This window comes from Ovis aries, chromosome 4 (assembly GCF_016772045.2).
Source record: "Ovis aries strain OAR_USU_Benz2616 breed Rambouillet chromosome 4, ARS-UI_Ramb_v3.0, whole genome shotgun sequence".
In the NCBI taxonomy this organism is placed as follows: Eukaryota; Metazoa; Chordata; class Mammalia; order Artiodactyla; family Bovidae; genus Ovis; species Ovis aries.
The window spans coordinates 102,167,381-102,195,323 of NC_056057.1; the positions used below are offsets into that span (position 1 = coordinate 102,167,381).

The 27,943-nt window shown below is 37.8% G+C and overlaps 1 protein-coding gene across 1 annotated transcript in view; it reads left to right on the plus strand.

Moving 5' to 3' along the window:
* Nucleotides 1-27,701, plus strand: part of CHRM2 (cholinergic receptor muscarinic 2) — a 167,379-nt gene extending 139,678 nt beyond the window's left edge. Inside the window, exon 2 of the mRNA XM_027968847.2 lies at nt 22,260-27,701. Within this exon, the coding sequence (XP_027824648.1) occupies nt 22,306-23,703 (1,398 nt within the window). The 5' untranslated portion in view covers nt 22,260-22,305 and the 3' untranslated portion in view covers nt 23,704-27,701. The remainder of the gene's footprint in view (nt 1-22,259) is intronic.
* The last annotated feature ends 242 nt before the right edge of the window (nt 27,702-27,943 follow it).

Below are 27,943 nucleotides of genomic sequence, written 5' to 3' on the forward strand. Positions count from 1 at the left end.
TCCATTGGTATCTTTATTTGAAAATTATCAACGAGTCAATGTCAAAGGTTATAAAGTAGAGGCCTAGAGGCCAAATCTGTCCACACAACAGACTTGTTTTGCTTGCTTCTCAGTATTTTATAACACTGAGCCAAGATTTGTAAATTAGGAGAACACACATAGGAATCCAGATTTCCAGTGTATCTTTACAATTCTGAACACCTAACAATATTGTGACCACATTTCAGCCTCAGCTGGGACTGGACAGTGGAAGTTCTCCTCTCTTTCCCCACAAGGCACCCCAGCCAGGAACATGCTTTTCTCACTCTTCCAGTTCCCTACCTTGCCCCACTGAGATAGCGAACTGACCTCTACCATGTGATCTGAAACTTTTAAAGTTAAACGTGTGTATAGGTGAATATATTCATTGTATGCTCATGTGTGTGCATATAGGAAGATATACAACAAAATTTCAATAGAAATAAAACTTCACAGGCACCATTGTGTAAGGTCTTGACAGCAAGAAACAAGTCAACATTATTCACTATTTGATCCCTTGAATTTAGGTAAAAGAAAATTATTGTTGAATGGTCAGGTAAGGAAGATAATAGCTCTTATTTGTCATGTATGAATAATTCAGAGTCTTTTTTTCTTTTGCTTTACATTTCTAATGTGCTAATTTTTAAATAAGAAGGAAAATTCAAAATAATTTTTACTTTTTTAATATCCAAGGGCAGAGGGACGTCTGTAAGCAAAGGAAAATATATCTTAAATAAATCTGATGTATTTGTAAAGTAAAAAAGAAAACCGCACCATTCGTTGAGATGATGCAGAAATCCTTGGCACTGAATTCTGCTGTGTATAATACAAAACACAATACAAGAGCCAATTGATTCTTGCCTGATTTTGTACTTTTTTTTTGATTTCTCCAATACACCCTTCCTTACTCTCTGCAAAGTGCTGCATATCTCAAACACACCCTTTCTAAGAGCCTTCCTCTCACGTTCCTCCTTTGTTGCTGGGATACTTAGACAATAATTATAATGATACTATCAAACCAGCATGTAAGTCACTGAATGATCATTTCTAGTCTATCCACTAAGTCCAGGATGAAATCAGCAGCACAGAGGTGTCAGTTAATTGAAGAATCAGACAGCTAGAAAGACCAGACTATGTGAGAAAATACCCTTATCCCAAGGACAAACCTTTGCTCTGACATTGGAGAGAATATACAAATAAACTTGCCAAGTAAATTGCTTTCCTTCCCTAATACATGATCTCTTGCTCTAGTGCTAAAGCCACTTTTTTTTTTTTAATGAGTTGGTAGGTAAATATGGAGCTAGATTGAGAGAATTAGTTCATGCTTGTACTTTTTCAATATTGAGAGTGAAATGAAGATACAGATAGCAATTTGAATCTAATTTGCAAGCTTACATGGATGAAAAGTCACAGAGGGAAGCTGAGATGTACCAGGATGTTGGGGGTTGACGGCATGGTGACAGTGAGTGACAAAACCAGCTGACACAGAGCAGAGGCCTCTTCAATAAGTACAGCAAAACCAGAATATTATAAACTCAAGACAGAGCAGTTTTCTCCCTGTAGTCACATGCAGTGCGATAGTGAGGAAAATACAGATCTAAGGCCAAAGCCACTGATGATTCTTTCTGACCTCCCAGTCATCATCATATGGATCCTAAGAAAATTAAAATGAAGTTAGAGTCCTACAATGCATTTAAGCTGAAAGAGACATTGGAGTTGAACATTCTCATTGCACAGAGGACAAAAATCAAATTCAGGGAGGCAAGTGCTGTCTCCTGAAGGAGCCTGCAGATAATTGAACATCCCAGACCCCTGCTCTTTTCATGAGTTTGGACTAACACTCCTGTTTAAAAGCAAAGAGATCAGTATGTGAAATGGCATGAGTGGAGTGGCTGTGTGTCTACAGTTGGTTGGCTTGAGCTCCTGAAAAAGATGTCATCATTCATAAATGAACATTTTCCTTTTGAGATGAAGCAGATTCAAAATAGAAACCCCTCCCAGATAGTGACCCCGAAGTTCCTAAATTAAAATAAGAAAACACACACATAGGAGAATACAATAGAACCAGCCAACAGCCAGCTAAAAGGAAGCAAAACAGGTGGGTTTTGGGGTGAAAGTAAGGGCTACAAGGGAGTTTCCTCAGTCATTCAGCTGCCAATATCAGACAGTATCAAATCTTAAAATTAGAGGAAACCCTCATTCAGATAAATTGATAATTTTGAGCCAAGGCTTATGTCACATGTTAGGTTTGTTTAATTCGGTCATTAAACTGTACAATTCACACCATTTTATATTTATATCTTTCTTTTCTTTGTCATGTATTTATTTTTCATCATATAGCATAAAATGGAAAACATTTGAGTTATTATTAATAAAGTCATTTACTGTTTATTACTGTTCAAAAATGCATTAATAGTAAATGGTGGGCTTACAGGTGGCTCAGAGGTAAAGACTCCACCTGCAATGCAAGAGACACCGGGTACACGGGTTTTATCCCTGGGTTGGGAAGATCCTCTGGAGGAGAAATGGCAACCCACTCCAGTATTCTTGCCCAGAGAATCCCATGGACAGAGGAGCCTGGTGGGCTACAGTCCATAGGGTTGCAAAGAATCAGACACGACTGAAGCAAGTGAGCACACACGCAGTCATATGTAACACATGGCACATTTTTTCTCTGATATTCATATCTGATGCCATTTGCTCTACATAACAGAATATGTAAAGAGAATACAGCACACAGACTGCCTTTCTAATATGCACACTGCTACTATCTGGCAACTTAAGATCTTTTCTGGTTCATGTTAGTGAACAAGAAACAATTATTAGCAAATTTACTTATTACAAATCTGTAGAATTCAGTAATAAATGGTGATTATTTGAGAAAGGTTGTGATTTCATGAAAATTGTCCTCATATGGATAAGTAGAGGAAAGAAAGTGAAAATGAAAGTCGCTCAGTCATGTCCAGTTCTTTGCGACCCCTATAGTCCTTGGAATTCTCAAGGCCAGAATACTGGAGTGGGTAGCCTTTCCCTTCTCCAGGGGATCCGCCCAATCCAGGGATCAAACCCAGGTCTCCCGCATTGCAGGCGGATTCTTTACCAGCGGAGTCACAAGGGAAGCTCTGCAATTCATGTGAGCTTAGAAAGTTCAAGAATATACTTTCTAAATAACAGAAAGTAGTTAAACAACAGTTCCAACAGACTTATTGTACTGTTGGCAATTTTGCAAACTATGAACGTAATTCTCTTTTCACCTTTGCTCCCAACCTAATCAAAGCTAACTTTAAGCTTTTAATTATTGTTTTCAATGTTTGGTAGCTAAACCATGTCTGACTCTTTTGTGACCCCATGGACTGTAGCCCACCAGGCTTTTCTGTCTATGGGATTTCCCAGGCAAGAATGCTTGAATGGGTTGCCATTTCCTTCTCCAGGGAATCTTCCTGACCCAGGGATCAAACACATATCTCCTGCATTGCAAATGGATTCTTTACCACTGAGCCACCAGGGAGGATTTTATTTATGCCTGTAGATGAATGTTGAGGATCCTTGGCTAGTATGCTTGGTTTAGATTCCTCTGTGTTATTTAATTCTAGAAATGGATCTGCTGAGAGGGTATTTTCACTACATAAGCATTGAGAAAACTTATTCTTGTAGACTTTAGGAGCTTACTAAAACTTTAGAATGGGCTTATGTGGCCAGATTGGAATTTTGGATTGTCAAAGGAAGGTATTCAAATTATGATGGGAAGGTTAGGCTCAGCCAAGGCTGAAGCCAGAGACAGAGGCAATGAGAAAAATCAACTTGAAATTGAAATCCAGTTATATATCCTGGTCAATGACATTTCATGATACCAGCTTGATCAACATTATCAATAGTTTATTATAATATCTAACATAAGTGGTCTTCACTGTTGTGGGGTCTCCATTTATCACTCTCCGTCCTCCTCAGGTCCTCTGCCATACCCCACCTTTCTCATACTCCATAGATAGCTTTTTGAAAGTTTCCCAAACACCCAATTCCCCAATATCCCCAATACTAATGGAATCTACTCTGATCCTTAACCTTCTCTCCTTTTCGCAATACTAAGTCTGGGGCTGTTCTCTCTTCATATCGCCCATATACCATTCTTTTCTGCTTTCTTAAGCTCCTGCTTCACCAATGGAATTGATTGTTCTTAATTATTTAGACCTGCAATCACCAGGATTTTCTTCTTTTCAACTTGTCATCCTTTTCTAAAGCATCTAAACAAAATATTTTTGAAGATTTCCCTAATCTTTCTTTGAAATCATCTTTTTTTTTTTCCCTTTGCTTTACCGTTGAAATACAAAATAGACGTCTGTCTATTTTGTTGCTCTTATCTATCCAAACCCTGACCATGTACAATACTACATTTAATTATTTCTCATTTTCTGGCTTTTATATTCAACTTCCACTTGATTACCATTTTCTTGAACACAATTCTTATTTTTCTTATTTAACCTCAACATGTGAGAATTTTATTTGGGTTCTGTAAATCCACTGAGTCTTTTAAAGTAGCCATTTAAAGGTTTGTTTTCAGTTGAGTAAGAATCTGTAGTTTATAGTAACAAAAAAGAAGCTAGCTATAGTCAGCTCTTAAAAACTTGGTTATCAAACTTGGAATTATATTTAAATAGAAATTAAACTTTATTCAAGTGGCTCCCAATCTTTATTTTAAAACACAGTTTGGGAATCTGAGGGTGTACTAGGCATTGTGCCAAAAATATTGAAAATTCACCCCATTCCACTTCACAGTCCCTGTCCCCCAACATGCCTCTTTTGAGGATTTCTGTAGTTGAGATACTTTATCTTCCTTCCCTTTTCCCTTAGACAGGGCCATGCCAGTGTGACTTTCTGCTTTGTGCACTGTCATTTGTTATTTTAGTAACAATACTAAAAAGAAAAAGAAGACACAACATGTAGCAAATTGAGTCAAGCATCACCTTTCAGCTTTATAGTGGGCTTTGAAAGAACCAAACAAGGGAAGAGCCAGAGGCAGGCTGCTCACAAGTTACATTCCTAAATGCAGACACAGAACTGAGGATGTTTTATTATGAAGAGCAGATACTGAGAGGCTGCCTACAAATGAGTCTTTCCTTGGAACACTCGGACAAAATGTTTCCATTCCGATAGCCAAGCATGAACCGGAGTGGAGACGGATTGAGATGCATAGACGTCATACCCAGAGAAAGGATGGGAAGTACACCATGGCACACTGGAGGGTCCTTCTTGGCAGGTTGGGGTGAGCTGTCTCATTCCCCAAAGACTGTCAGTGCAATGGGTCCTAACCTCTTATCTTGCCATTGGAGGTCAGCTCTAACCTATTCATGACCTCTGGATTTTAAGATGATGAGGCTACATGTGCTGTCTGTGGAATAATATTTCTAAATAAACATTTTGTAAATAGTAACCATAACATAAATAAAGATTCTTATTTCTAGCCAGTCCCTTGTGGCTCAGATGGTAAAGCGTCTGCCTGCAATGCAGGAGACCCGGGTTCAATTCCTGGGTTGGGAAGATCCCCTGGAGAAGGAAATGGCAACCCACTCCAATACTCTTGCCTGGAAAATTCCATGGACAGAGGAGGTTGGTAGGCTACAGTCCAAGGGGTCGCAAAGAGTTGGACACGACTGAGCAACTTCACTTTATTTCTGGCCAGTCATGGGAGAGGAATAGAATGACACTATAGATTGAGAAACTGGCCCCTCTTGATCATCCCTCAGACAACCTGTGCTATCTCTTACTTGGGAGACTTACTGAAGAAAAGGTGGATGAGGGACAGGGTGAACACACGTGTAGCACGTAAGAATTCACGAGAAATAGCATGGGTAAACAACAAAAGGCCTAGAAAAACTCAAGAAAACTAGCATTTGGCAGAATGAATACTCTATTTTTGTTTTGTTGTTAGAAAGTATTCTCATTCAATTAGCAGAACTGCTGAGTTAAGTTTTAAAAATAGTTTTTTTTTTAAAACAGCATTTAGAGAATGTGGTAAATGTAAGTCGCAGATTCATTTTATACATATTCATAAAGCATATGACCATGTTGCTCTACACATGTAAGTTCAGACAGCTAGAAACTAGCAGAGATAGTTTTCAGTCTCGAGTTTATCTCCTGCACCCAGAAGCCCATCGTGGATATCTGACTATAAAAGCTACAGAGAGAAAAGCTGGACCCACCCTGAGGGAGCCAGGAAGCCAGCCCTCTCCAGTGGCACCCCAGTGGCAGATGTGCTCTGCCAGCCCATCTCCTAGAGGGATATCTCGGCCTGGTGGGTCTTTGCTGCTCTCTCCCTCAAGAGGAAGTGACACTTTATGAGAAATTTTCCTTAGACTGTTAGCATTTTCAGAGCAGAGACATTCTTTCACTTGTTCTTCAAGGGATCAATATCGGTTCCTCTTCAGCTAATGCACTGACAACTGGCACATAATTGGTTAAATGAAGGAATCCAGGGCAACGTCTCATAGCTTCCTATTTCCACTGATTTTACAATGTTTCAGAAATGAGTTAATTACCTACAGAACCCTCTTCTAACACATTCTCTTAGAGGTCCAACTATGTGTAATCCTATCTCAGCAGACAGCGCAAACTAAAACTGCTTTGCTGATGGTACAATTGTGCTTGAAGGACAGAGCATCCTGCCTAGCAGATTTATGCATGAGTCTCAATCCATTTACAGTTTATTTGACAATCTTCTCTTCTCATGCATTATTTAGGTCCAGCTATTGTATGTAAATACCGCTATAACATATACTGCTCAAAGTTAACTACTTTTTCCACTAACAAAGTAGGGAAAAAATATAAATTGTGTTGAAGGTAATGATTAGCCAAGATGGTATAGTTTGAGAAAATAGGTGTTATTTTTGTCATAGCCTTCATACTGGGTTTGGTCAACATGGAAATTGCTTCTTGGGGGAAAGGAATGGTTATGCCCTATAATTCTAGCTCCCTCTAAATAAGACTTCTGGTTTTTCAGTGTTTGGAGAGTTTGAAAGTGAGGACTTCGGTTCAGTCACTCAGTCTGACTCTTTGTGACCTCATGGACTGCAGCACACCACGCTTCCCATCACCAACTCCTGGAGCTTGATCAAACTCATGTCCATTGAGTCAGTGATGCCATCCAACCATCTCATCCTCCGTCATGCCCTTCTCCTGCCTTCAGTCTTTCCCAGCATCAGGGTCCTTTTCAATGAGTCAGTTCTTCGCAACATTTTTGGCCAAAGTGTTGGAGCTTCAGCTTCAGCATCAGTCCTTCCAATGAATATTCAGGATTGATTTCCTTTAGGATTGACTAATTTGATCTCTTTTCTATCCAAGGGACTCTCAAGAGTCTTCTCCAACACCACAGTTTAAAAGCATCAGTTCTTTGGCATTCAGCTTTCTATATGTTCCAACTCGCATAGCCATGCATGACTACTGCAAAAACCATAGCTTTGACTATATGGACATTTGTCAGCAAAGTAGTGTCTGTGCTTTTTAATATGCTGTCTAGGTTCGTCATAGCTTTTCTTCCAAGGAGCAAGTATCTTAATTTCAAGGCTGAGGTCACCATCTGCAGTGATTTTGAGCCCAAGAAAATAAAGTCTCTCACTTTTTCCATTGTTAACCCATCTATTTGCCATGAAGGTTTGGAACCAGATGCCGTGATCTTCATTTTTTGAATGTTGAATTTTAAGCCAACTTTTCACTCTCCTCATTCACTTTCATCAACAGGCTCTTTAGTTCCTCTTTGCTTTCTGCCATAAGGGTGGTGTCATCTGCATATCTGAGGTTATTGATATTCTTCCCGGGAATCTTTTTCTAGCTTATGCTTCATCCAGCCTGGCATTTTACATGATGTACTCTGCATAGAAGCTAAATAAGCAGGGTGACAATATACAGTCTTGGCATACTCCTTTCCCAGTTTGAAACCAGCTGGTTGTTCCATGTCCAGTTCTAACTGTTACCTCTTGACGTGCATTCAGGTTTCTCAGGAGGCAGTACGGTGGTCTGGCATTCCCATCTCTTTCAGAATTTTCCACGGTTTGTTGTGATCCACACAGTCAAAGGCTTTAGCGTAATCAATGAAGTGGAGGTAGATGTTTTTTTGAAGTTATCTTGCTTTTTCTATGATCCAGCAGATGTTGGCAATTTGATTTCTGGTTCCTCTGCCTTTTCTAAATCCAGCTTGAACATTTGAAAGTTCTCAGTTCACATAGTGTTGGAGCCTATCTTGAAGAATTGGGAGTTAGGGAATTTAAGTATATAGTTGGGCTTGAATTGGTGGTGTTGGGAGGAGAAAGGGGGTGGGATTGGGGGAACAGAGACTTAAGACAGCATGTGGTGGCCTGTGTGACACTTGTATCACGTATGGTAAATTATGTCTGATTTAGCCTGCTGTTATCCAGAAGAAAGTGGCTTCATTTTAATCAGGTAGGAGAATTGACTGTCCTGATTTACCACATAAAGTTCTTCATTCTCTCTGGCCAATTTGCTTTATTTTAACTCTAAATTAGTGTTTTGGATACAAAAAATCCTTGCCGAGTTGATGTAGCTTTTTATGTTTCCTCATCTCAATTGGCATTAGATCATTTAGTAAAGACTTTAATCTGCTTCATGCTCTCATTTTTCACATTTTAGTGGGATAATACTGTGGTCATTTTGATCCGTTCTAGAAATAGGCTGCAATCAGACTCTGAGGAAACAATCATTTTATATTTCGATTGGAAACAATAAAAATAGTTGCTGCCCATTACTCTCTACACTTCATTACTACTTTATTTTTGTAGCTTTATTGAATCTGGTATGAATCATCAGTATATGAGGCCTGTGTCATTTCTGTCATTGAAAAGTTAGAAAACCCAAGAGTCAACATTTTGGAGTCCTTTGTTCTCTTGGACTCTGTGTCTGTTCTAGGTTTTAGTACCAGAGGAATGAGGATGTCAGTTAAGCTTACACTGTGGGTACATTTGTTTTCAGAGGTTATAGCCAAGAAAATTTTGTCTGTAGAATATAATCCACTTACCTTTACTTTTCATATGTGCATTTTTATGAAAAGAGCAACGCATGCATTAACTTTTTTTTCTTTCCATAAGCAGTGCAACCTTAAGCAGAGATATGCTTAAAATAAACACTAGATTCCTAAATACAACTAAGTGTCCTTTTCTCCACTTACCTTTTAAAAGTGTCTTATCTAAATTTGCATTTTATTTATAGTCAGAAGAAATTTCACTTCTTTCTGTACCTCCTAATCCTTTCTAATCCCATTTATTCTTAACAATTCCAGCTTATTCTTCAGAGGAAACTATTAACTTACTTTTTAACTTCTCTCTGAGCCTGAACTAATTGTCATTCCTCTCTTCAGAGCTGTCCTTGAGTTCTGTCCAAAGTTCCATGTTGCCTTGTGCTTGTGCTCAGCTTTCAACAGAAGGCACGTGCACCATTGAAAAGAATCTCGGAAGGGATGTATTGTTTGAAATTGCTCAGCTTCTCTAGAACAACAGCTTTCAATCTAGAATTTTCTATCAGAGTCATAACAAGCCTCAATCCCTCTGAAAATCTGATTCACGTGTTTAATTCAAGCAATGAATTAACTAATTTAGAGTTATTAAACCAGCAGCCTGCCGACTAGGAAAAGACAAAACAAAATACAGAAAGCCGACTCTACAAATTTCCAACTTCTCAAGATGGTAAGAAAGACACAGGCCTCAATTCAAATACAGCTGCCTAATCATATACAACTTTCAGTAGCTCTTCAAGAATTGCTTCCATTTTTCTTTTTACTTCTTGTCCTTGTGAAGATATAACAACCTTTAGAGAGAGGGCTTTCTCCACTTCCACTAAAGTTTGGTTTAGAACACTATTTTGTCCGCTGTATTTACTGAATGATGTTGATCATTAATGTTGGAGGTCAGTCAGATTCCTGGTACAGAAAAGGAAGGGGGCTGGAGTACTTATTCAGATGGAATTTCATTTTAAAAAGTCAAAAAGATGATCTGTTCCAAATTGTGCTTTGTTTATATTTATCCAGACTGCTTTTTCCTTTTGGCAGGAGGTGTGTTGTGTTAAAAAAAAAAAAAAAAAAAAAAGATAACTAAAAGGAGGCACAGACGTATAAATAAGGACAAGAGTACCAGTTAAATAATTGTTAGCTCTCTTTCCCTCTTAGTCATTACATTCTTCTAGAGTAAGTGCTGTTTAGAATGTGTTTTGAAGAAGACAGGAGATAGCTTGGCAAACAGGGAATGGAAGTTTGTTCCAGCATCACTAAGAATAGTATTATTTTTGACAGGCAGCCAAAACTGCAAACATGTTTACAATAAGGACTTAGAAATTCTTTAAGATTTTCACACTGAAAAAAATTCATGAATTCTTTTGTATTTGTACTAATGTGGGGATCAAATTGCTGTTTCAGCTACTTTCATGCTTATTTACCATTTGCTTTTACATTTTTTCTGTTTTTCAAATGAAAGTTCAACTTGCATTCAGTGAAGTACACAAACCTTAAGGCTTGATAAATGCAATGTTTTAAGTGAGACTTTCTTTTTAAAAATGTTTTACGTAATGCATATCCGGTAAAGTCTGCAATACCATGCTGCAATTTGCTAAATGAGAAAAACTCTACACATTGCTTTCAGAATACTTTCAACACGTCTTTTCAGATATAATTAAAAGCTCAGTGTAGGTGAGTCAATGGCTAAGTTTTATTTTGTGTTTCTGAACCTGCAGGTGGTCAGGCCTGATGCACTGGGGTAAATGTCCACCAAAGTACATTGTATTTTCCTGAGAAATATTATGTACAATCTTGAGAACACAGTGAAAAAAGAAAAAAAAAAAGAAGTCACACAAAGCAAATGGTGAAGGAAAGGAATAAAAGAGAAGTAAAAAGGAGATAGAAATATTAGGAAAGGTTTCCAGGAAGCCTTCCATAATTTTCTACATGGATTCTTAGACCTGACACTTGTCATTGTTTTAATCCAGGGTTGTTTTACGTAACTGGATATTTCATCAGCATTTTGTGTGTACTCTAGATTATAAACTCTTTGTGGACAAGAATGTGTTCTTTTTTTTTTTTGGTTTGTTTGTTTCATTACTCATTACTCCTTCACTGCGATCCTCCACAGCCCTTGAAGGCAAATGAAGATCTGTTCATAACAGAAATTCTGTAAGATGTTTTAGAATCAAGAAAGAAACAGAGAAAGCTCTGGTTTCCTAGCAGGGTTGCCAGCACTCCCTAAGGCCACGACTCCCACTATAGCTGCTCATATAGTGAGATTCAGGAGCTCCTAAAAAGCTCTCAATATGTGTATTGACTGCTAATGTGTCACTTGAAAGAAAATCCGATTAAAGGGAAAGAAGTGGAAATTTACTCCACTTCTCCCTGATGCCAAAAAAGTACCAGAGTGTGGAATGTCAATATTATCAGCTAGTAGAGCTGCACTGTCTCTGGAAAAAACTCTTCTTTTCCTGTAAGTAAAATTGAAAGACTTTCAAGATTTGTAAGCATCATCACAGTATCTGCAAATTTTATCATCTACTGCATCAGTATCAAAACCCTGTATGTTGAAACCTTTCTTTAGAGAAAAGGGACTTTGTTTCCCAAGACTTCCTTAAAAAGTCTTTCCCCAATTCTCTTCATTATTTTTCTCTCTAACACCATCTTTAGCCAGAGTGATTGTTCATTGATGTACGAATAATTTCAGGCCTATTAAATTGCTGTCCCAAAGGTTTTAAACATTAGTGGGACGAATGGAAAGTGTGGAAGATCTAAAACAGAGTATACACTACATACTTCAGTGGTCATTCTTCATGTCAGGGAAATCGCTGTGTCCAACTCTGCAACCCCATGGACTGCAGCACGACAGGCTTCCCTGTCCATCATCAACTCCAGGAGCTTGCTCAAACTCACATCCATTGAGTGATGCCATCCAACCATCTTATCCTCTGTCAGCCCCTTCTCCTCCTGCCTTCAATCCTTCCCAGCATCAGGGTCTTTTCCAATGAGTTAGTTCTTCGCATCAGAGGGTCAAATGTTTGGAGTTCAGCTTCAGCATCAGTCCTTGCAATGAGTATTCAGGACTGATTTCCTTTAGGATGGCCTGGTTGGATCTCCTTGCAGTCCAAGGGACTCTCAAGAGTCTTCTCCAACACCACAGTTCAAAAACATCATTTCTTTGGCACTCAGCTTTCTTTATAGTCCAACTCTGACATCCATACATGACTACTGGAAAAACCATAGCTTTGACTAGATGGACGTTTGTTGGCAAAGTAATATCTCTGCTTTTTAATGTGCTGTGTAGGTTGGTAATAGCTTTTCTTATAAGGAGCGAGCGTCTTTTGATTTCATAGCTGAAGTCACCACCTGCAGTGATTTTGGAGCCCCAAAATATAGTTTCTCACTGTTTCCATTTAGTTTCTCATCTATTTACCATGAAGTGATAGGACTGGATGCTGTGATCTTTGTTTTCTGAATGTTGAGTTTTAAGCCAACTTTTTCACTCTCCTCTTTCACTTTCATCAAGAGGTTCTTTAGTTCTTCTTCACTTACTGCCATAAGGCTGGTATCATCTGTGTATCTGAGGTTATTGATATTTCTCCCAGCAATCTTGATTCCAGCTTGTGCTTCATCCAGCCCAGCATTTCACATGATATACTTTGCATAGAAGTTGAATAAGCCAGGTGACAATATACAGCCTTAAGGTACTCCTTTCCTGATTTGGAACCAGCCTGTTGTTCCATGTCCAGTTCTAACTGTTGCTTCTTGACCTGCATACGGGTTTCTCAGGAGGCAGGTAAGGTGGTCTCGTATTCCCATCACTTGAAGAATTTTCCAGTTTGTTGTGATCCACAGAGTCAAAAGCTTTAGCATAGTCAATAAAGCAGAAGTAGATGTTTTTTCTGGAACTCTCTTGCTTTTCCAATGATCCAACGGATGTTGGCAATTTGATCTCTGGTTCCTCTGCCTTTTCTAAATCCTTTTCTAAATCTAATTGGTGATAACGTGGTATTATGTTAGCATTTCATTCTTAAGGCAGTGAAGAGATGATCAGTTTAAATAGTTTAAATAGTCTCCTAGAATCCCTGCTGGCTCAGAGTAAAGAATCCACTTGCCAATGCAGGAGACACAGGTTTGATCCCTGGGTCAGGAAGATACCCTGGAGAAGAAAATTGCAACTTATTCCTATATTCTAGCCTGGAAAATCCCATGGGCAGGGGAGCCTGGCAGGCTACAGTCCATGGGGTCATAAGAGTCAGAAATGACTTACTAAACAAAAACAACTCCTAGACTATCTACTAGTTCCTTGTTCCTAGTATAGTCTTGTTCCTAATGACAGCCTGATATTTTATTTTATCATCCTTATATTTTTTCATGTTTTTTAATAATAGTGGTTATTTTGTATTGACAGCTAGATATCTAGGCATAATATTGTCAAGCGAAATGAAAGTCGCTCAAATCGTGTCCAACTTTTTGCGATCACATGAACTATACAGTCCTTGGAATTCTCCAGGCCAGAATACTGGAGTGGGTAGCCATTCCCTTCTCCAGGGGATCTTCTCAACTCAGAAACTGAACCCAGGTCTTCCACATTGCAGGCATATTCTTTACTAGCTGAGCCACCAGGTAAGCCCAATATTGTCAAAGTCAACTTTTAATTATCTCCGGATGGATTGTGGTGTTCAGCCCTCATGTATACAATTTAAAGGGGTTCCCTGGTGGCTCAGCAGTAAAGAATCTACCTGCACTGTAAGGAGCTGCAGGAGATGGGGCTTTGATTTCTGGGTCAGGAAGGTCCCTTGGAGGAGGGCAAGGCCACCGGCTCCAGTATTCTTGCCTGAAGAATCCCATGGACAGAGGAGCCTGGTAGGCTACAGTCCATGGGATCGCAAAGAGTCAGACACGACTGAAGCAACTTAGCAAGCACGCGTGCACACTTGCAATTTAAAAAGCTAAAATGGGCCTTATTATACACTCACTTGAGGGAATTTCAGGCCACACTAACTACTGAAGCTGATGTATTTATCCCTAGTGTTTGCTCAGTGATTAGGCTGCTTCTTGGAGATCAATGTCTGAAAGAAAGGGACAATGAAAACCCAGAAGGCTTTGCCATTTTTGGTAATATGTTTAAACAGCAGAAGAAATTAGAAGTCTATGAAAAGTGTATATGTTAAGATTACATTTTAAAAGTAAAAGTTAATTGAGTATGTGAGTGAAGTCACTCAGTCATGTCTGACTCTTTGCTACCCCGTGGACCTGTAGCCCACCAGGCTCCTCCATCCACGGGATTCTCCAGGAAAGAATAGTGGAGTGGGTTGCCATTTCCTTCTCCAGGGGATCTTCCCGACCCAGGGATCGAACCCAGGTCTCACATTGCAGGCAGAGTCTTTAACCTCTGAGCCACCAGGGAAGCCCTAAACAAGTATAAACAATTGTAAATTCAAGTTTATGTGAATTCTTGTTCTGAAATGTTTTATGCAACTACATATTTTCTTTACCTGGGTTCCACTTGTCAATCACAGGTTCCATTTTTTCCAACTTTTTAAATTCTTCTAGGAGGCTTTTTAAATAAATCAGCCTCACTTTCCTGGTATGACATAGTAGAAAGAACGTGACTGTAGGAGATACCAAAATTTGAACCTTGGCCCTAGTACTTACCAGCTCTGATCATTGTCATATGTAAAGCTGGAAAACGTGACTATTGTTTGCAGAGTACTGTGAGAATTAAATAAAATAATGTGCAGAAAATTTTAGCATTTAGGTTACTCATATATTAATAAGTTTCTTATTAGCTTATTACATTGTGGGTGCATCTATGGAAGTAATCATCACATATCAGGCATCTTGCCTGACAAGCGCAGTGTAGGAAAAACCCCATTTATTTCATAACATTTCCACTACATATCCAAATATATATTAGAAATTTTTAAAAAATCATTTAAATTAGCATTTTCTCTGTAAGAGTTCCAAAAGATTGTCAATGTTAGAACTTCTACATAATTGACATGAAAACTTTTGTGAGTAGTTATATGTCAGTTTACCTGGTGATAGGTTTTTATGATGATGCATTTAAGAAAATGTTCTAAACCTTAAATGTCATGTAGTTTCATGTGCAGAAGCTCGCTTAATAACTCTTTATCTTATTGTGAACATCTGTCCAAAGTCACAGTATTGGCCTGGACATGATAATCCTCTGTTGTCTAAGGCAATGACCCAACTTAAACTTGGATCAGTTATGGCAGGTCAAAGTGATAAATTTGGGGGCTCACACTGGTCCCTCATAGCTCAGTTGGTAAAGAATCTGCCTGCAATGCAAGAGACCCCAGTTCAATTCCTGGGTCAGCAAGATCTGCTGGAGAAGGGATAGGCTACCCACTCCAGTATTCTTGGGCTTCCTTTTGGCTCAGCTGGTAAAGAATCCGCCTGCAATGCTGGAGACCTGGATTTGATCCCTGGGTTGGAAAGATCCCCTGCAGAAGGGAACAGCTACCCACTCCAGTATTCTGGCCTGGAGGATTCCATGGACTGTCGGACACAACTGAGCTACTTTCACTTTTGCTTTCACACTGGCCAATAAAACTGTTCCCAGACAAACAAGGAATATTTGTAGCTGAGTCTACAGCCAGGTTCTCTGGGTTTGAATGTTGGTTTAATTCTTAATTATTTGATCTTTAGTTCAATATTTATGAAAAGATGTATAATAAAAATGATAATTATCTCAGGAGTTTCTGTGAAGAGTAATCATGCTGAATTTAATATGACTAATAATATCATTGATAATGATAATTTAGTATTACCAGTACCACTATAACCCACATCTCCTCTCTCTCTCTCTTAATCTATTACACACACACACACACACACACACACATACAGTTTTCTGTTAACTGTTAAGAAACATGTTTAATTTAAACTCATTTAACAATTGTAAATATTAATAGTGTTTATTTAATGTTTAACATTTACAGATCAGAGTTCAGAGACATTGTCTCACTTGACCCTTACCACAAGTCAAGAAGAAAAATAGGGTTTCTATTATTCTTGTTTGAGGAAAAAAAAAAAAAACCACATAGCTAATAAGAGCAGAGATTAGCACCCACAACTTTGCCCAGATAATGTTAAACCACACTACTTTCCTCACTACTACATATGAGGACTCAAGTAGTGAAGCAGCTAAGGACAGAAATCTTCTTCTCCTAAGTTTTGTAGTACTTTCAGAACTTAGTCATAAGCTAACACAGTAAAATACAAATGGATTACTATATGTTTGCCGTAGTAAGATATTGAGCCCTTTAAAGGTCTTCTTCGTCGTTTAGTCTGTTGTGATAATGTTACTTCATCAATGATATAAAATCTGTTGCTTTAATAAAATCTTATGAAACCCCATCAGAGGTAAAAACTTTTACAGAAATGTAAATAACAGAAATGCCTAAAGCTTTACAAATAAAGAAATCTGTTTTCTTTAATGGAAAAGAAATAGTACTTGCTAGCTTGTGTATTAATTATGTGGGGAAAAAGGAATGCCGTTCTTCAAATACTTGTGCTTGCTTCTGAGTGAAATGTTTTCCATTTTTGCATACAGCATTAGCGCGTGGTCAGTCACTCAGTTCAGAGAAGGCAATGACACCCCACTCCTGTACTCTTGCCTGGAAAATCCCGTGGAAGGAGGAGCCTGGTAGGCTGCGGTCCATGGGGTCGCTAAGAGACAGACACGACTGAGAAACTTCACTTTCACTTTTCACTTTCATGCATTGGAGAAGGAAATGGCAACCCACTCGAGTGTTCTTGCCTGGAGAATCCCAGGGACGGAGGAGTCTGGTGGGCTGCCGTCTATGGGGTCGCACAGAGTCGGACACGACTGAAGCGACTTAGCAGCAGCAGCAACAGTCACTCAGTCATGTCCAACTTTTTGCAACCCCATGGACTACAGCCCACTAGGCTCCTCTGTCCATGGAATTTTCCAAGCAAGAATACTGGAGAGGATCGTAAACAAGCAAATAACTCTAAAAGTTTAGAGGATATGATAGCAACTAAGTATGTTAACACTGTTAAATTTACTATGTTCTACCTGGGTAAGCATTCCAGGACACACAAATGGAATCTGTCTTAGCATCCTCTACTGGATAAAGGATAGTTCTCAAGATGGGACAGAAACAGTATCCAACCCAAAGGTAAAGACACTGAATTGAGTTGCAGACATTTACTCACTGGCCTTGAAAATGAGACAATCTGCTAATCTCTTCTTATAGCCTGAATTTACTTCTAAAGATAAAGGGGAGGATAAGACCTATCCTGTAATTTTATATGTTTATATGTTAATACTAAGTGAGATAACATGTTTAGAACCCTAGCATTTTTTTTTTATCAAGGTATTTCTTTAGTTGAAAATGTAAAGCATGCTCATGGTAAACAATATGAAGGGAAAGGAAGAGGGGAAAGAATAAATTACCAAATAAACAATATGGAAAAGGTAGAGTGAGAATCTTGCAGCTTCATGTTATCATAAAGTTTTAGAATGATAATAGTTACTAGCACAAGTTATGGTGAGAAAGAAATCCCTTATTCATTCTTATAGTTTCTTATTTCCATAAAATAAGAGATCAAGCTAGTTTATTTTCAAGTATTTATATATATATAAATACTATAAGTATTTATATATATAAATACTTCCAGAGGAAGCCACCAAAAATATTTTAAATAAAACAAATATTGCTCTATGTTTTATTAGAATGAATGTGAAGAATAAAGTGTCAAAAAAGATATTGGGACAATAGATATTTATTACTTTTCTATCAGAGTATTAAAAAATGAACATTTTGAAATGTACATATAACTCATTTCCAAAAATGTCCATGAATTTATCTAATGAATAGACGAAAGCAAGTTTATAAACAAGTCAGAATTCTGATCTTACTGTTATATTATCTAATAAGGACTCATTAGAATAATGATTGGATAAGTGAAATTATTTTGTTCAAGTAAATTACATGAAGAAACAACTGTATGAATAATGACCAAAAGCAGTGCTATTGAAACAATTCCACTGATTAGGTAAACAGGGGTTGAATTAACAATAACAATTGTTGATCCTATATTAATTCAACAAACATTTTGAGCACCAGTTATGTTTGAGGCAGTGAGTTGGATGGTAGAGCTACGAGACTCAGAAGTCAGAATTCACTGTTTTCTTAGTGACAAAAGAAATAGATGGTGTATCAATCGGTGCCATAAGGGTCAAAAGTATATACAGGGATCTATAAGAATTGAAACCTGAAAGACTCCTAACTATATGAAACAAAGTACTCAGCCTTTCTAGTAAGCAGAGAAATAGAAATTAAGAGAAAAACAAACAAACAAACAAACTACATGTTGGCTTTCTGGGATTGGCAAATATTAGGATGCTGCATAATAACAGTTGCTTAAAGCTTATTAAGAAATGGAACTTACCTGGTCGGGGTAGGATCCTCTGCAGCTATCCAAGAGAATAATATGACTGTTGTCAGAAGAAAGCTTATACCCATTCCTTTGTCCAGTGCCTTGGTCCCTAACTTAGGCTTATATGACAGCAAAATTTGTAACTCAAGTCAATGACACAATAGGAAAATTTTAGTTTCAGCACTATTTCAAGCAGCTTGAGGTTGCAACCTGCATGCCCATCACTAGAGAAATGTAGAAGAAAAGATGCTATGATTTACTTACTATGGAATTAGGAGCAATACATTTGAAATATCTGGAGCAACATTAAAACATGATACTGAGTGAAAAATAAAAAGAAACAAAACAACATCTAGAACACAGTATCAAAGTAAATTAAGATAATAAGGGAGGAAATCTATATTTTCTAGTGTTGCATATCTAGCAAAAGAAATAGTGCAAGAAACTTGAACAATTTTGAACAAGTTCTAAAGGAGAAAAGGAGGAATGGGATGTGAGAAATAGAAATGAAAAGAAGGAAAACATTGATAAAATTAAAATGAAGACCTTGCAGAGACTGAGGAGGATGTTGGGTAAAGTCTAAGGAGTATAATCAACTCAGCTTTCCACTTGACATTCAAATAGCTCTAGACAAATAGGCAAATAAGAGTAACAGAACAGAATAAAATGATATGAAGCATGATATGGAAGCAGAGATGGGGAAAAATACAACTATTAATAGTCCAAGAGCTATCAAAAGGGTTTCATAGAGTTGATGATGCCTGAAGGCTGAATAGGAGGCAGACAAGTGAGAAATGTGAGGCCATAAAATAAGGGGATGTGGGGGAGATGCTTTCAAGATAGGAGACCAGGATGGAAAATGGCGTGAAGACGTTACATACAATGTTATGTTTAGATAATTTCTCATGCAATTGCCTTTAATGTGAGATATTTAGGGCTTCAAAGGTGGTGCTAGTGGTAAAAATAACCTGCCTGCCAACACAGGAGGAATAAGAGATGTGGGTTTGATCCCTGGATTGGGAAGATCCCCTGGAGGAAGGCATGGCAACCCACTCCAGTATTCTTGCCTGGAGAATCCCATGGACAGAGGAGCCTGGCAAGCTATAGTCCATAACATCACAAAGAGTCAGACATGACTGAAGTGACTTAACGCGCGCACGCGTGCACACACACACGTGGGATATTTAGGGGAGTTCTGAGATACTTCTGGAAAGATGCAAGGGGGAAAGATTATAAATTTTATCAAAGACCTACTAATTTTAAGCATACAAGTAAGTAGGACCTAATATAAGGAAATGGGACTGAAAATGGGAACAAGGTACAATTGCAAAAGATACTTAAGAGGTAGAGTTGACAGGTCATGGCTGCAAGAGGTGTGGGAGAGGCAGGAGGCCAGGAGATGGCTCAGAATTTTAACTTGATGGTAATAGGATTCGCTAGAAACAAGTAAAGCAAAATATGGAGAATTTTGGAATAAAATGCAGTAAGTTCCATCCCATCAAAACTATTTTCCTTGTTAAACTTTTCAAAGTTTCTCCATGACTTAGAGATTAAATTCAAATTCCATATGTCTTCCTTAAGAAATTTATGATGAGACCTCTGTCAATGAATTCTTTTAGTGTTTGTTTCTAGTTGTCTTTTTTTTTTTTGCTATATTTCTGAAAAGACATCCTTGAGTAGACCTCTTGCACATTTTTATAACTATAGCTGAAATATAAACTCCTATATGTAGTATTCATGTGACAAGTGTTTCTCCATTTTTAATTCTAATATGTGTATTTGCATTTGCAGAGATATTATATGTTTCCCTCCAAGGAAATTACCCCAATAGTCCAACCAGTAACATCCAATAATTTTAAGAAAGGCAGATGAAGAAATGGTTTCCAATGTTTGTGTTTGCATTTTTTCTTAGTCTATATTAATTTGTCTTTGGGTGACTGATTTGGGTGTCTTTGATTCTGAAGGAGCCTTAGAATGATGCCTTAGTGTCAGAATGGTTGGTCAAGGGATGACTAAACCAACTCCTAATGACAACATGCTTGCATTTTTAAATTGTGAGGTTGAATATCTTTTCATATGATTAAATATTAGCATTTAATTTATCATTGATCTAACTGTATGTCATTGTTTTACATTGTTAGTCTTTTCATCTTTCCTTATTTCATTTCACAGCTTTTTATATTAAGGAGATGAGGTAACTTTGTAATCATGTGCTTTTACAAATATTGTTTCCCAATTTTTATTTTTACTCTTCTATGCAAAAATTACATATGTTTTCCTTATGGTCTCTGAATTATTGAGGTCAAACTCCTCCTAAGTCACTGTTTGTTTAAAAAAAATACTTGAAGATAACTTGCTTTCTAAAAATGATCCAATTGTTTAGATGCTATTTGTACTATGAAGGTGCTTAGCTGTTGATTTTCTACATGAGTTTCAGGGAACACCACGGTGCCATCCATATTTATTTTTAAGTAGTGGGACCTGAGTGGAGATTTCTGAATCTCAAAATTTCAATAAATAATTTCTCAATAATGCTTTCTGATCCACACAATTGGTTGATTTTGTCAACATGAGCTACTTTTTCCTTCAGATGTTGTGTCTCCAGAAACGTGTCATAGCTCATTTGATAAACTCAGCTTTCTTTCCTATGTCCCTTATGAAAGATTGCTCAATTGTCCCCAGACTTCAGTGGTATTATCTGAAAATGGTGAACGTGTGTTTATTTAAACACAATAGGGTTGGGCAACAGCAAGTGCACTCCAGTTTAATGATTGCTTCTTTACCAACCCATCGTGCCGCCAAAGCATATGCCTCTCAGAGGCAAGGACCTTGTCTTAACCATCAAGGAATACCCAGAGTATAGCACAGTGCTTAATCCAGAGTTGCTTAATAGGAATGTGAGGACAGAGTGAATGAGTGAATGGCCGAACAAACTAAGGTTCATAGTCTTATCTCTATCACTGACCTAATATGTGACCCTGTATAAATGACTCAGTCTTTCCAGGCTTCAGTTTCCTGTTCTGCCAAACAAATCAAAATTCTAGCCGGACTATATCAAAGATTTGCCTGAAAGAACAATAAGATGATGGACTTGGCACTGATTTGAAAAAAATTCAAAAAATGGTATAATCGTATCAATATACATTTAATAAATAACTTCTTTTTTTAGGATATGGAATATTGCTAACTACAAAGAATATGCTAACTATGGGACACTAACTGCAAGTGTAAAATGAAGATCAGAAAAAAATAATACTCATTGGGGGAATGCATTGGCTAATAAAGTATCATGATTATCTTTCCTTTATTATTATCATTATCTGTATTATTATGAAAAAGAGCAGCCAGGTGGAAAAACCCACACACTCAGTATTGACTATAAAAATCACACACTCAATACCTGTTTTCTTCCTCCACAATTCTGTCCTCCTGTTGGTTTATTCGTCTTTATGTCTATACCAGAAAGCTCTTGGTGCTTTGGAAAGTTTTATGTGCAATTTTGGCCTATTTAGTTCAATTCATCAATACTATGCTCAGTTAAATTCACTTACGACAGATATTCAGTTCTAGATATAAACACATTCAAAATGTTATCATACTTTGAATACTTTGCCAGCCTGAAAGGATCTTTAGAATCCTTCATTGGAAGTTTTGCTTTTTATGTGGGGGACTGAGGTAGGTAGGCACAATAAACATGTAGGAGGAATAAGGAAGATTTTGGACTAAAAAATATGGTTCAAAAGGGAGCAAATTGATGTATTTTAAAGCAGTGTTTATATTATATATTTGTTAATTTTATTCTATTTCCCTACAGGTTTAAATGTTTTTTGACTACTTGGCTACTGATTAGAGAACACAAAATGAATAACTCAACAAACTCCTCTAACAATGTGGCTCTGACCAGTCCTTATAAGACATTTGAAGTGGTTTTTATTGTCCTTGTGGCTGGGTCCCTCAGTTTGGTGACCATTATTGGGAACATCCTGGTCATGGTCTCCATTAAAGTCAATCGCCACCTCCAGACCGTCAACAATTACTTTTTGTTCAGCTTGGCCTGTGCTGACCTCATCATTGGTGTTTTCTCCATGAACTTGTATACCCTTTACACTGTGATTGGCTACTGGCCTTTGGGACCTGTGGTGTGTGACCTTTGGCTTGCCCTGGACTACGTGGTCAGCAATGCCTCAGTAATGAATCTGCTCATCATCAGCTTCGACAGATACTTCTGCGTCACGAAACCACTCACTTATCCCGTCAAGCGGACCACAAAAATGGCAGGTATGATGATCGCAGCTGCCTGGGTCCTCTCCTTTATCCTCTGGGCTCCAGCCATTCTCTTCTGGCAGTTCATCGTAGGGGTGAGAACTGTGGAGGATGGGGAATGCTACATTCAGTTTTTTTCCAATGCGGCTGTCACCTTCGGCACGGCCATTGCAGCCTTCTATTTGCCTGTGATCATCATGACTGTGTTATACTGGCACATATCCCGCGCTAGTAAGAGTAGGATCAAGAAGGACAAGAAGGAGCCTGTGGCCAACCAAGATCCAGTTTCTCCAAGTCTGGTTCAAGGAAGGATAGTGAAGCCAAACAACAACAACATGCCTGGGAGTGACGATGGCTTGGAGCACAACAAAATCCAGAATGGCAAAACTCCTAGAGATGCTGTAACTGAAAACTGTGTCCAGGGGGAGGAGAAAGAGAGCTCCAATGATTCCACCTCAGTCAGTGCTGTTGCCTCTAATATGAGAGATGATGAAATAACCCAGGACGAAAACACAGTTTCCACTTCTGTGGGCCATTCCAAAGATGAGAACTCAAAGCAAACGTGCATCAAAATTGTCACCAAGACCCCAAAAGGTGACTCATGTACCCCAACTAGTACCACCGTGGAGCTAGTTGGTTCTTCAGGTCAGAATGGAGATGAAAAACAGAACATCGTTGCTCGCAAGATTGTGAAAATGACTAAGCAGCCTGCCAAAAAGAAGCCTCCGCCCTCCCGGGAAAAGAAGGTGACCAGGACGATCTTGGCTATTCTGTTGGCTTTCATCATCACTTGGGCCCCATACAATGTCATGGTGCTCATTAACACCTTTTGTGCACCCTGCATCCCCAACACAGTGTGGACAATTGGTTATTGGCTCTGTTACATCAATAGCACTATCAACCCTGCCTGCTATGCACTTTGTAATGCCACCTTCAAGAAGACCTTTAAACACCTTCTCATGTGTCATTATAAGAACATAGGCGCTACAAGGTAAAGCATCTTTGTAGAGAAGAAAGGTAGTCAAGGGGAGCCTCGTGAAAGGAAACAGAACAAAAGAGCTCCTAGTCTTCAAATCTCTGCCATTGCACTTTATAGTCTTATCATGGAATGTGCAGTTAAGGAGCCCAACAGTGACACTCTGTGGTGCCTATGCTCCAGTTTGAGAAACTTGTACCTTATAAACCCTGTTAGTTGAGGAACAATGAGACCATAAAGGAGACATGTTGAAATTGTGGATTTAAGAAGTGACCTATACTTTCTTGTACTCTCTTGAAGAAGGGCTTCTGAATCTATAATTTTATCTCTGCACAAAAAGAATAATAACCTCGCTGTGTTTTTTCATTTTTGTGTTCCCAAGTGAAAGGCCACAGTTACAAACTAACCTGGAGACTTAAACATAAAGAAAGCCATTATACAATGGGGAAGTGAAGAAACAAGATCAAAAAAGGATGTAGACATGGCCTCCAGAGTGTTGAACATACATTATTCCTTTGTTATGATTTTATGTGGAGAACTGCAACGTAATAAATGCTTATCTTTTTTATCTTTCCCCTTTCCCATTATAAAAAGACAGCAAACAAACAAAAATTTAGCTAGATTGCATTATTATTTTTGTCATATGGCATCGGGTTTTTTACTTCCATGTTTTACACTGTGTAAGTGCAAAATCTGTAGGACTTTCAGTAAATATAGAGACAGTCAGGAGAAAGGGTATTTCACCCCTGCCCACTGTGTCTTTTGCATTCTTTGGAGGTATAAAACTGTGAGGATTTAGTTCACTTATGATTCTTTATGTGAAATATTTTCATCCATCTGATTTTATACTAAACAATCCCCTTATTTTAATAGAATAGTCTACCTAATATATAAACATGCTTGAGAAACCAAAGTCGACTTTTTTAAATGAGGTTTCATCAAATTCAACAATGTTCTTTTTTTTTTTTTTTTTTAGAGAAACTTTACTGAGGCCAGGTGAATTTTGAGATAAGAAAATAGAAGGTTGAAAGGGCATCCTGTTTCAACCTGATCTGCCTGACCTGTGTATGACATGCTAACTTGTAAAACATGAACTCTTAGCCTTTGCAAGCAGCAATAAGATGCTGCTTTATTCATCTGGAATCTTAAATAGGATTAAGTTATTCACATGACACCAATGACTTTGGGGTCAATCCCAAGAGAATAAAACTTTCTCTTCAGTGCTTGAGAAGGGATGATATTAAATTTATAGTCAAGTGAGATTTATAACTGTCTTATGACCTGTGGAGGGAAAAAAAAAAAATAGAGAACATTTACTGAAACCACGTGTTTTGTATTCCTCAAATTGTCAATTCCCCTTAAAGTTTTTTAACTTCAAAATGCTGTTGATAGAAGTAGTAACCTTTATGGAAGGAAAGTCATGGATAACTAAACGGGCCAAGCAAGCACAACAGAACCTGAGAGAGAGTAGGTGGCTGCACCTGTGCCGCTTCACACCATTTTTTAATTCTAGACCACAGAAAAATCGTATCAGGAATGATTAACCTGTCTGTGTATGATTTTTTATTGTACCTACGCCACTTCTCGCCATTTTTAAATTCTAGACAATAGAAAAGTCATATCAGGAACAATTACCCTTGTCTATCTAAGATAGACATTTTTATTGGGATCCCAAATAAATATACAATTATACTGATTCAAGCTTAGTTATTTTTACCCTTCAACTTTTTTTCTTACGGTATTTCCTATAGCCTTCCGATCAGATTTTCTAAGATTTGTTCAATCAATAGAAATTAAATTTATAAAACCCCTTTCAAATTTCATATTTTGCATTTTAGGTTTATGGGCTCTATGATATCTTGATCAGTAGTATCCATGTGAGTTGCATGATGAATTTGTCAGTATTAGACTTTAGCACTTTAATTAGAACTATTTTGTGTGACTTGCCTCACTGATGGCATCTCAACAATTTTGAGAGCTGACAAAAAAAGCACAAAGCAAATAACAACAAAAAAGAACAATTAGTAAGAAGCAAAGTGCCAATAATTTTTGTACATAAGTTATCCTTTATAAAAATAACTTTCTGGTTCAATAACTTCAGTCATCCCTCCCAACCAAATCTTCTATTTATAAACATACAGCATCAGTTCATACTGGTATCTTTATTCTACCTTAATATAAACTTTTACATTTTAAACCCATATTTATTTTTGTTTTTTTTTTTTTCAAGTAAACACATCAATTGGGGGGAAAGTACATCAAGCAAATGTGCTGTTTGGTTTCTTGTATACAAAACAATTGACTGGCTGAATATTTCACGTATTAACTTGTGCTGTTATGATGTAGATTCAGCTTTAGTTGGGTTGAACTCTTTGGATTCAAGGATTGAGGATTCTGGATTTGGGTCTTTTTTCGTCTCCTCTAACAATCCGACTCATCATGAATCAGACTGCCTCTAACTCTCCATTGCCATTGCATCCTTTCCCTTCTTCTGTTCTTGATCTTCACCATATCTACCACAACCTTCCTGAAAAAGAAATCACCAAAAATTAAAGAAAGGAGTTGAATATAGACTGATACATCATGGATGCTTTGTCAACTGGAATCAGAAAAAGTGAAAAGAATGCTGAAAATAGTAGATGGTCAGAACGATGTGGAGACTGTATCCAGAGGCTTGCATTAACTATTTACTGGATTTGTTTATTTCAGTGGCTCCCAGCCAGGGACCATTTTGCCTCCCAGGGGACATTTAACAATGTGTGGGAATGTTTTTGGTTGTCACAACTCAAAGGAGCTCTATTGGCATCTAGTGACTAGGCTCTGGGGATGTTACTGAACAGCTTACAATGCACAGGATAGACCCCACAACTAAGGATTCTTTTGGTACAAAATGTCAGCAGAGTCAAAGTTGAGAAATCCTGTTTTAAGGGATTCTAGAGCTTGCTTTATGTAAGTGGGGAAAATAATCCTGTATCTCTATTAGGACATCAATGCAAATTGTTCATCTGTTTGAAAAAGGTAATTTCACCAACCATGTACCAGACACCACTGTCATCCATTGAGTCTGGTGTGTTTGTAATTTACAGATTGGGAACACAGGACACATCTGCATTTCCCAAATCACCATACCACGCACACAACACATTGTTTCCAGCATTTTAATGTCCAGTTAGGATTGCACGGAGTCCAGTTAATTGAAGTAACTGGCTATTAAAATGGCTGCAATTGATATGGTCACTTTCTATTGGAGCTTCTGTTTTTCCTCTCAAAACCATTAAGAGCCTCTTTCAAAAACAACACGATTCATCTCCTTTATCTTCACTGGAAAGGTAAATATCTGTCGAGAATTTCTTCTTTCCTCATAGCAATAATGTAAATATCCCAGAGTGGTCTTATAAGAAGAGCTTAAGAATGTGAAAAAGCCAGTTCATTTCTTGAAAAAAGAAATGATTGCCTTTTTCCCAGTTCATCATTAATTTAATGCCACCTCCCCAAGTGGTAGGACAAAATCATCAATATAATAAGTCATGTAGGATATGCTTTCTGGTGAATGTTAAAGCTGGAGTTTCTGCATACTCCTGGCTCTTTGTCCATTCACTGCTTTTTGACCCTAAAGATATGACACTGGGGGAGATGGGAGTTCAAAATGATGGCAACATATACTTAGAAATGCAATCTACTTTTATTTTCTCCTACTAGTTCACTGATAGTTGCCTTTTCCCCAGTTTGATAGTATCCCTTTCAACAACCACAGCACTGATGTTGCAAATAGATTAGGGAAGCACCCAAAGCTGGATGAATTGTGCAAAGTGTATTTTCAGCATGTATATACAATACCTTGCCTCTCAAATATGCTTCTCTTAAAAGGGTGCACGCTACAGCATGAACTGTGTGCATATTTAATGTATCTTCCTGGAATATGCTGTACGCTTAATATACATATTCTATAAATAAAGTAATAAAATGTATAATAGAAATACATATTTCTGTATGCAAATAAATATATTATACACAAAATCTGAGTATGTAATATGGTGTTTGTGGCTAGAGTGACAAAGGTAGATTTTATACACCTAATTTTAAAAGAAAGTAGTATTTGCTTTTGAAGGGAGACATTAAAGAACAACCCAAACTCTACCCATATTACTACTATACTGTTTTATAATCTTTGAAAACATAGCGCTTATTTTAAATATCTCTTGGAGGAATACGTTAATAAATCTTTGCTGGTGTCACCCCATATGACAACAATGCTTTTT